The following is an 11,263-nucleotide window of genomic DNA, read 5'->3' as shown; positions in this document are numbered from 1 at the left end:
GAGGTGGATTGATTCAGTGACTGGGATAATTGGGATGGGAGTGTCAGAGACAGTGCGATTGGCACAGGACAGAGCGGAGTTTAGGGCTGCTGTACCTATGTACAGGGTCGCTATGAGTCGCAAGCGACTCGACGGCACATAACAACGACAACATTATTATCTCTATATATGAAATACATTTTGAATTCCAAACAAGTAGATTAAAAATAAAGTTCTCAAATGCAGCTTGTTTCTAAGTTTTTTCTACCATTATACTTGATTGTATTAATTAGAATTTGATGAAAAATAGTTAAATAAAACTATACTTTAATTTTAAAATGTCACTATTTTATAGGGTTTGCCACCAAAATTATTTGCCTTACTAAGAATTTTTTTAAATGCACTTAGTAATTCATTAAAAAGTTAAAATTATACTTGGAATAAGCATTTCATGGTAATAAGGTTCTAACATGTACTAATAAAAAACTGTCTACAGTTTAACAAATCCTTTTTATTACATTGACTGCCAAGAAAAAAAGCTTTGCTCCAAAGATTATGCATGTGCTGATGTATACAGCTAACATACAATTTAATAGGAATTAATTTAGTAGTACATTTGTCATATATGTGACATTTAGCTATAAAACTGGTTATTACAGTTGTTACTTGGCTTCCATTTGCAAACTTCCAGTCAGTCTATGCCATTTTTTTGACCAGAATCAGATTTTCCTGTAAGAATGTATGACTGCAAAATCTGAGAGTTCCTTTTGTTGATATTTACTTCCTAATTTTGTACTTATTATTCACTGAGAGTGTTGATTGTTCTTCAAAAGACATTGCCGCCTTGTAACTGCAATTTCTGTTTTATTTTCTTATCTATTCCATTAGGATATTTCTATTTGGATAAGAATTTCTTTTATTATCTTGGAACTTGTTTGCTTCTTGGTTTCCCCCCCAAAATATCACTGTATAGAGAATATTTCATCAGCTATTTTAAGTTTTACTTGATACATTTCATAAACCATTTAATGTCATGATATTCTTTATAGACTTTGACTGCATTTTTTAAAAGGCTTTGAACATTTGCTTGTTGAGGTACTAAATTTATGTGTATTAACTGACTTCATGGTAGAAAACATCCTATCAAGTTTTCCAGTTCTAGTGTTCATTTCCTGAGTAATAACTTTATCAAAAAAATCCACAATTTTCTTTGTTACATTGGAAGAAGTCTGTGGGAAGTTACAGGGTTTATTTAAACATCCATTTTCTAACACCTCCTTATTTGTTTTTATCTTTGTTTCATCCTCTACTACTCTGTATTCCACTTTACGAGATTTTTTCCTCCATGATTTGGGCCCAATTTCTCTGAGGTTGGGAATAATAGGTTGAACATTAGTCAGAGAATTGAGGAGTCTGCAATTTTTTTGTAAAACAAGATTTGTTCTTCTATCTGGGTAAATATTTTCATTTCCAGTATGTTGAGCAAGAAACTTTTTTTGGGTCAAAAATAACATTTGTATATATTCCGAGTTGTGGAAGATTAAGGGATTTGTAGAATGACTTTGTTCCTGTGAATTAAGGAAAAGAATATTTAGTACCCAGTTAACTGAGACAAGAAAATGACAGAATTTTAAAACATAAAATGTAAATATTATAAAAATTCTAAAAATTACTATATAGTAAGACTTAATATTATCAACAGTGGTGTTTAAACACACATACCAAAATATACTTGAATGTTAAATACTTTATTCTCTTCTTAATAGTCTACAGAGATGTTTGGAGTAGAATTTACAGATTCTTTTTTTTTTTAAATTTGATTATTTGAGTGTACCGTCAAATCAGATCTGACTGGTACAGGAGGGGATTGTCCCTCCTTCCCCTGCAGAGCATCTGGTAGATTTGAACTGTGCGCCTCTGGGATTGCAGTGCAGCTTCTTGCCACTAGGCCACCAGAGCTCCCCTACAGATTCTTAAAAATCTTTTGAAAAGATACTGGACTAGGAAGAAATAAGTGTACCTCTAAATATATAAAGTGTTTTAACTAGGAAATAGGACGATTGGGAAGGCGTTGTATTGCTCTAAAATTTACTTGTTCCCATGACCTCAAAATAAAAGTATTATCAGCAAACAGATTGAACCAAAGATCAAAAGATAATTGCAAATCAAAATTATCAAGTTTAGATATTCTACTAAAAAATTAAAACTCATCTTCACAACTGTCATATGTCCCATTATGCTCCAGTATATATAACACATAAAAATTGTTCAGCAAACATTTTTAGAATAAAAGAACTAAAGAAATAGATTTATTTGAAAATAAACCGTCTTTATCACAGTGAAAAAGTCTCAGTGTAAAGCTATTTATTAAATTTATCCTCATCTTCCATTAGGGCAATAAGATAAGCCTCAAAGAAACTGAACACATATGTCCAGTTATCAGTATTGAGTTTGTGAATTTTAAGGCAATGGTTAGTATTTCTCCTTTTAAAACTGTAATTAATGAAATATGGTTTTGGCTTAATTGTACCCAAGAATCTATATGCAGAAAAGATCATCTGGAAGGCTGGGCGCTATGAGGAGGAATGTGGTCTCAGGATTGGAGGCAGACTCATCAGCCACCTTTGTTATGCAGATTATACAATCTTGCTTGTTGAAATTGAGTGTTGAACACACCATGGACTGCCAAAAGAACAAATATATCTTGAAAGAAGTACAACCAGAGCGCTTGCTCCTTAGAGACAAGGATGGTGAAAATTCATCTCACATACTTTGGGCATATTGTCAGGAGGGGTCAGCCCTTGGGAAGAGTTATGCTGGAAAAGTGGAGTACCAAGTGAAAGTGAGAAAGATCCTCAACAAGATGGATTGACACAATGATTGTAACAACACGTGGTGGAGAGCATGAAGATCGTGTTGCAAGATAGAACAAGGTTCTTCATAAGGGCCTCTATGAGTTGTAGTCAATGAAATATAACAACATTAATGAAATGATAATAACAGAAGACCTAGTTTTGGAATCTGTTTGGCAATGCCAATATTACCTATTTAGCCACAGTTATGCTGGTGGTGTTAAGTTGCCTATCTACCAAGGTGGGTTATAACTGCCAATCAGCTGGTCTGTGCAGTACCTTTGGGAGTTTTCCACTTTACATGTCTATGCACATCTTAGGTAAGGGCAGAAACTGACTTGTTCAACTTGCCTTGAGGGTAGAGTCTAACTATGTGACCCAAGCTTTGTCAATCACATATACCTATGAGAAACTTCAGCTCAGAAACAGGAAACACCATGAGAACTGTAAAAACTATGTTAGTCAAAACAATAACAACAACCGCTCCAAAAAGCCCAACCAACCAATCAACAAGCAAAAAACTGCATTAGTGAAGGTGAGGGAGGGATGCATCCAGCTATGAAGAACAAAAGCAGCAAAGGGCTTAGAAATACTGTCCTCTGCTCAGAATCAAAGCTGTAAACCTTGTCTGTGACAATAGCGTGGGCCCCAGTGGAGCAGTCTGGGACTGTAAAATTAGAGTGATCCCGACTCAGGAGCTTTCAAATCAGCTCCTCCATCTGTCCTTCTTAGAGATTCTGTGAACTGTCAATAATAAATTAATAAATTAATAAATGCATTTTTCTGGTTGAAATTGCTCAGATGATTTTTGGCAAAACAGCATAGTTGTGTTTTGATAAAATACCATTTTTATTTTTTGTTGCGTGTGTTGTTGTTGGTGTGTGCTATCAAGATGCTTGCGACTCATAGCTATCCTATGTACAACAGCTCTGAACCCTTTTCTATTCTGTGCCAACCTTATTGTCTCTGTCACACTTACCACTCCCCCAACCCAGTCAAGCCATCTCATCAAGGGTCTCCCTCTCTTGCACTGTTCCTCAATGCTTTCAAGCATGATATCCCTTTCCAAGGACTGGGCCCTCCTTGCAACGTGCCCAAAGTATGTCAGACAAAGGAGCTTCAAAGGAGCAACTTGGTTTCACCCTCTCTAGGATAAACCTATTTGTTCTCCTAGCAGTCCATGGTATATTCAATACTCTTCTTGAGCACCACAGCTCAAAGGCATAAATTCTCCTTCTATCATGTCTAGTCACTGTCAAGATTTCTGATGCATAGCAAGTAATTACTGAGACTATGGCCTGGATCAGGTGCACCTTAGTTTCCAGACTGACACCATTGCACTTCAGTACTCTGGAGAGGTCCTTGACTTTCCCCAGTGCAATTCGTCTTTTGATTTCCTGGTTGCTGGTATAGTCAAGCAAAATCTGAGAAAACTTTTTAAATAAATGTCTAATTGGTGCAAAGGAATCCCTAATGTTGGGGCAGCCCAGCTTCATTGCACTTGAATTCAGTGTGTCTCATAGCTACCCTCCACAAAGTTTCTAAAGCTGCAAGTTTTTGTAGGAAGAGACTGCCCATCTTTTTCCCTTGGAGAAGCTTATGTATTCAAACGGCTGACCTTTTGGTTAGTAGCTCAAATGGAACTCATTATGTGCCACCAGAGTAGTGGTTTTAAGTAAGTGTTAGGAATTTGGTGGATGTTATCACATTAAAATGTAAACCAAGAGCTAAGAAGTTTAGATGGAAAATTCCCACAAGCAACATTGTCAGTACTGACTCATGTTGATTTCATATGTGCAGGGTAGAAGTGCCAAATAGAGTTTTGAAAACTGTGCCCTTCTAGAAGCAGATTTCTAGGCCTGTCTTTCAAAGTGTTTCTGTGTAGATTAGAACAGTCAACCTTTCACTTGGTTGTTAAGCACTTAACTGTGTCACCCAGGAAGTCTTTTCAAGTACCATTAATGTGCTTATTTATTAAGCAGTAATAGAAATTTTTTTACCGTCTGAGAAATTTCTTTCTTTGATGAATCAATGCTGATTATCTTGGCATTTGGCTTTTTCAGTTCATCCTCAAAGCTCAAGGGCAGCAAAGTTTTCTTTCCTACTGCACAGTGCTCACTTAATTGATCGTTTCTCATTGATCTACTTTCTTTTATAGTAAAATAATTCACCTGTGATGAATATTTTTTTCTGAAAATGAACACAAGTTCAGATATGTATTTGCATTTTTCTTAAAAAGAAATTTTATTGAAGATGTTATTGTTGAGAACACACACACACATAAATTCAAGAGTTTCTACATTTACAGTTCAGTGACATTGACTACATTTTTGGAGTTGCCAACATAAATGATGTATTACAATTTTTTAGCCGACGAGTTCTTGTCTGTTTCCTCTGATCTCTAGCAATCATTGCCAACACATCCACTGCAGACTTTCAAGCTGACAAGATCTTTTTTCTTTGCTTAATTTGTGGGAGAAAATAACACCTCACTACACCCTCAGAGGTGAGACCACAGCAGATACGTATGTCTCTTTAGTATTTTAGTCAGGAGAGGGAAGATTACATAGGCTGAAGGAAACACTATACATAGCAGTGTTTGTTGTCTCCCACTGAGATACTTAGAGAAAACTGCTTTCATGGTGACAGCTTGCTAACATAAAGAATAATCCTAGTTCAGTTATGGGGCTGGAAGGTTATGGTTAAGTAGAGAACAGATACAGTTTTCCTTTTAGAATTCCCTTGATTCATATGTGACATGAACACTGAGTTTAAATTTGCCAAGATAATTTTCATTGCAAGGATGAAGTAACTAAGGGTAGGTGAAGTATATACAGGTTAGGTTAAAGAGAAATGAAGGACATGACAGCAACTTTGAGGGTTCTGCTATACCAATGAAGTTTGCACATGGGTCCAATCCAAATTTAGAGAGAAAAGACCTTGAGTTCTTGAACCCGATGCTCATGAAATGTGGGAATAGCACTGGCTAGAACTCTTGATCAAGGCCCTTTTCCTTCAGTTTCATACAGACCAGTGAGATCCTTATTCATAGTCTCAGATACCATCTTGGGAAGAAACAGAAGGATTGTGTTAAACTTGAAGAGAATGTACATTATTTGGTTTTTAAAAAGTTTAAAACACTCTGCATAATTATATGTGTGTGTGTGTGTATGTATGTATGTATAATAACAAATATGTTAAGCCCTGGTGACCTAGTGGGTAGGGAGTTGCACAGCCAATCCAAAGGCAGGCAGTTTAAAGAGGAGAAGCTACTCTACAAAAAGATGACGGGCAGTTTCCTTTCATGTCATTTACAGCCTCTGAAAAATTTCTGGTCAGCTGTGAGTCTATTCCAATTCAACAGCACATAAAAACAACAACAACATATTTTTAGTCACAGAGGCTGACTGGGTCATGATAAAAACAAATATATGGAAAGTTAAAGAGGCTATATCCTCCCATATCCATGTTATATTGTGACTAAATTTTTATTTCTACTGGGGAAACACAGGCTTTTCTAATAAAATAGGTTTTTCATCAACAACCTGCATTATGCAGATGACACAATCTTGCTTGCTGAAACTGAAGAGGACCTGAAGCCTATGCTGTAGAAGGTCAACATCAGAAAGACAGAGATTCTCGGCGAGCTCTGGTGGCCTAGTTGTAGGAAACTGCACTGCAATCCCAGAGGTGCGCGGTTCAAATCCACCAGATGCTCTGCTGAAGGAGGAACAATCGCCTCCTGTACCAGTCAGATCCAATTTGACGGTACACACATAAAAAGAATAAATAAATAAATAAAAATTATCTAAAAAAAAAAAGAAAGACAGAGATTCTCACCACTGGGCCTATTGGCAGCACCATGATAGATTGGGGTTGTTAACAGTTGCAGCTTGCTCAGCTCCGCAGTCAACACCAGTAGTCAGGAAATCAAAAGGCGAATTGCATTAGAAATATCTGCTGTTTGGGACCTCTCCAAAGTGCTAAAGAACACTGATGTCAGTCTAGAGACCAAAGCATGCATGATTTAGGCTATGGTCTTTGCAATTCCTTGCTGGATATCAGAGAGCTGGACAATGACTAAGGAGGACAGAAGAAGAATTGACGCTTTTATGTTGTGGTGCTGGAGAAGAGTATTGAACACATAATGGATTTTGAAACTTTGTTTGACATACTTTGGGCATGTCGGGTCACTGTAACAATATCAAACTGCAGAAACAGAATTGTGCCCCACTCTACATATTTCTATCCTTCAACTTTGAGTTTATAGTACTACGAAAGTGTGCTTAAAATTTAGACAGTACAAATTAGGCAAGTTCTCTTAGACCAGTCATAGGATAGGTAAATAGGACTAAATAGTAATAAGAAGTCAGGACAAATTCATAATGGCCTACTAGAAAATAAAAAGCATAATTAATTAAAAACTTAACTGAATAAAAGAAGCAAAAAATTTTAAAATTACCTTTTAGTTACATAATTTTCTAAGTGGTCAACAGAATCAAGTCCTTCTAGAGGTTTATGCTTGGTTTGAGCTGAAATGAGAACATATTTTGATAAAGAAGAAATATCTATATTTTAATATTTTAAAAATATCTTGTCTAAAATAACTTAGGATTGAAAATGGCATATGAAATCTCCAAGTGTAGAGACCAACTCGTAGTAGATATTTCACTAACCCTAGCAAGTCAGAGCTGGAAAAGAGAGGTGAAGGATTTGACAATTTAAGTAGAAACTATGAGAGAGAGAGAGAGAGTGTGTGTGTGTGTGTGTGTGTGTGTGAATGCATTCCAGTTTCCAAATCTTTCTAATATGTGAAGTTGTAACTGACAATAAATAGTAAGAATAATCTTTTTCTTTTTTCTTTTTTTTAATAGGATAGTAGCTTTTCACAGTACCTTAAGCTATGGACTTAAAACTAATATTCTTTGAGAGGGAGTTCCCAGCCTTTTTGTCTAAAGGAAGCAATTAGCAAGTTTCCTTATCAGAGCTAAAGCCCTCTTTGATGTTGCTTACCCATCTACCCTGCAATCTATTGCTAAGAGCTACTTCTTAATTGGAATTCTTTGTTGATGTTTGTGGGTCTCCCCTGCAATCCACAGTTGGGATCTGCTCCCTTAAAGCACTGCAGTCTGGAGCTGAGCACTATTTCTTATCAGTCCTAGAACAGAGGATGGCACCAGACTATCTCTAGGACTTAAATAAGGCTGAGCTGACTCTGAACTATCAGGCCTGGATACTTGGATAAAGGAAGATGTTGGAAGAAATTCTCACATATTGCATTGCCTCGTATCTCCTCTATGTAAGTCCTCACAGTCACCAAGACAGGTAAGAGTGTATCCCTTGCTTGTTGTTGATGTTACATCAGAAACAACACATAGTTGACCCTCTAGTGACTTTTCAGAGGCTGTAAATTACACAGAAGTAGATTGTCCATCTTTTTCCTGCAGGGCTATGGGTGAATTCAAACTGCCTGCATTTGAATTGGTAGTCTAATTCCATACCAAGAGTCCATCTGTCCTTACTTGTATGTATATAATAAGGACTCTTTTATTATACTTAAACTCCAACCTTGGTTTCCAAATGGGATTCCCTCGCTGCCCCCCCCCCCCCCCCAGTGGTAGGTGGCAGAGCCATGTATTTCCAGTAACAAAGATTAATGAATAAGATGCCTCAGGTAGGTAAACACTATTGGTTCTGGTCAAGTGGCAAGTGGCAAAGAAAGGAAGGGAAGCAGTTTCGTTAGCAAGTGTTAGAGATCTGGCTGTCTGGGATGAAGAAAACATACCAAGGTTGCACTCTTGCAAATGTCTAGAAGGCCACTTTCCTATTTTAAAAGTGTTCTTACCCACGTTGCTTTCAGCAACCAATTCCACTTTTTCCTTGTCCTCAAGCAGCTTACACTGTAGTGAAACACTTCCTAATCTTCCAACATCGTGGCAAATGTTTCCATTATTATTTATATACCACACTTATCAATCTTTCAGCCTATCTCTAGCTTCTTCCATGCAACCATATTTTCACTGCATACTGATTGGGAAGCTCTGTTCTAAAGTCAGTAAATAAGCAAATTAAGAAAAAAAGAATTAAAATAATTCTAACAATATCCAAGAGTTAGAAAAGAATGTAAAATGAAGTATTTTAACTAGGTTGGCTATAGATGGCTCTCTCTGGAGAGACGATCTGAGCTGAAATATAAATAAGATCTGGCTCTGGTGGTTTAGTGGTAAAGAGTTGTGCTGCCAACCCAAGGATGCATATTTAGAATCCACCAGCTGTTCTGTGGGAGAAAGATGGGCAATATCTTCCTGTGCGATTTACTGCCTCTGAAAACCTGCTGGAGGGTCAGCTATGAGTCAGCTCTAACTCAATATTATCTAAAACCCACAAACTTTAAAACAGGGGATTTTCCACTTAATCCTAAGTACATCTAAAGCAATGAAAAGAAAAAAAAATTAGGTGGAGCTATTCCACTCCTTTTCAAAAGCCATTTTAAATATACATGGAATAACTTGGAACAAGGAAAGGAAGCTCCACCTTTCTGCAACTAATTATTGATAAGAAATTGCTTTCTTTAATGGCAATGATAGAGGTTAAAGGGTATATTTCAGTATTTTCAGTGTATCTTCCATTGGCTTTTCCAATACTATGCCACCTCTCCCAGGGAATAAAATTGTGTGTTAACTTCTGAAGTCTTTTTTTCAAACTGTTCATACTAAAATATGTAGTGACATTTTCTTGTGTTTAGAAAGCAATTGTTTCATTTAAATATATTTAAAAAAATTTTTGCTTATTTCTGTTATTAATTTTTTGACCAGGATAAACTTGCATTTAAGTTCTGAGTTTCCCAGAAATACTTTGGTACTTCAATGAAAGAACAGAGTGCCTTTTCTATAAAAAGATTGAAGACATTTTATGAAGTGAACATTGACTTTTCTGCAAAATTAGACCAGTCAGCAACAGCAGCACATTTCAGGGAAGAGGTTGCACTGGTATTTGAGTAAAGTCTTCAAGGAGAACTACTTGATAAGCTAGCTCCACTTGAGATGCATTCTCTTCTTTTTTTACTAATAAGCCCCAATTTTATTCATATTTCTTTGAACAATCTTGTCCTTTCATGGAGAATGGGTTCCTTCCTACCTCAGGAGAAAAAAACATATAATGATCTAAGCTTTTGTTTTTCTTTTTTTTTTCACCAATAAATAGAAATTTTATTGCTACTACTGTAGTTTTGAGTATCCAGGTGCCCATTAAATTGCTGTGAGCCCATTAAATGTGTGAGTTACAACTCACACATATTTTGTTGTGATTGTTAGATGCTGTCAGATTAAGCAAGACCAATATCTACCCTATTATGAACAACAGATCTGAATCCTGTGACACCCTCATACTTCCTGACACACTGTGATGTTGTGACAGGTACTATGTCAATCCACTTGGTTGAGAGTCTTTCTCCCTTTGCCAACCCTTTGCCTTTCCAAGAATCATGTCCCTCTCCAAGGAACAGCCCCTCCTAGAAAAATGCCATATGAGATGAAACTTATCATCTTTTCCTCCAAAGAGCCCTCTGGCTGCTCCCTCTCCAAACATACTTGTTTGTTCTTTTGGCAGTCCACAGATGTTCAACATCTCCAACATCAAAGGCATCAATTATTCTCACACTTATCAACTGCACACTTTCCCAGTCCAATATGTCTTCTTATTTCCTGACTGCTGATACCAACCAAAGGTGGATTCAAGTAAGATGGTATTATTGACAGCTTCAATCTTTTTTTCATTTATCATGATGTTGTCTATTGGTCCAGTGGTAAGAATTTTTGTTTTCTTGACATTGAGATGCAAACCATGTTGAAGGCTGTATTAGCCAATCTTCTGCAACAAGTGTTTCTAATCTTCCTTACTTTCAGCAAGCAAGGTTGTGTCATTTGCATATTGCAGGTTATTGATGAGTCTTCCTCTGATCTGTATACCACATTCTTCTTCACAGTGTCAAGCTTCTTTAATATTTGTTCAGCATACAGATTGAATAGGTATGGAGACAGTACAACCCTGACACACTCCCTTCTTAATTTTAAACCATGTAAGTGTTCCCCTGCTCTGTTCACACAACAGCCTCTTGGTCTAGGTATAGGTTTCACATGAGCACAATTCAGTGCTCTAGGATTCCCATTCTTCTCAATGGTAGCCATGACTTATGATCAACATAGTCAAATGCTTTTGCATGGTCAATGAAACATAAATAGACATTCTTCTGATATTCTTTACTGTCAGCCAGGATCTATCTGACATTAGCAATGATATTCCTGGGGGCACGGCCTCTTCTGAATCCTGCTTAAACATCTGGCAGTTTTCTATTTATGTACTGTTATAGCTGCTTTTTAATGATCCTTAGAAGTATTTTGCTTGCATGTGATATTAATGATAACATTTGATAG

General features: G+C 36.7%; 1 protein-coding gene across 1 annotated transcript in view; it reads right to left on the bottom strand.

The window, feature by feature from the left end:
* Positions 1–1,022: 1,022 nt before the first annotated feature.
* Positions 1,023–11,263, bottom strand: part of LOC102848310 (chromosome unknown open reading frame, human C1orf141) — a 67,791-nt gene continuing 57,550 nt past the window's right edge. The window contains exons 4-6 of the mRNA XM_006879833.1: positions 7,294–7,363; positions 4,832–5,021; positions 1,023–1,547 (exon numbers count right to left, since the gene is read on the bottom strand). Coding sequence (XP_006879895.1) covers positions 1,023–1,547; positions 4,832–5,021; positions 7,294–7,363 — 785 coding nt within the window. The remainder of the gene's footprint in view (positions 1,548–4,831; positions 5,022–7,293; positions 7,364–11,263) is intronic.

The sequence above is a fragment of the Elephantulus edwardii genome, unplaced genomic scaffold (assembly GCF_000299155.1).
Source record: "Elephantulus edwardii isolate Elephantulus edwardi_28Jun2011 unplaced genomic scaffold, EleEdw1.0 scaffold00005, whole genome shotgun sequence".
NCBI lineage: Eukaryota > Metazoa > Chordata > Mammalia > Macroscelidea > Macroscelididae > Elephantulus > Elephantulus edwardii.
This window is presented reverse-complemented; position numbering and strand designations above follow the sequence as displayed.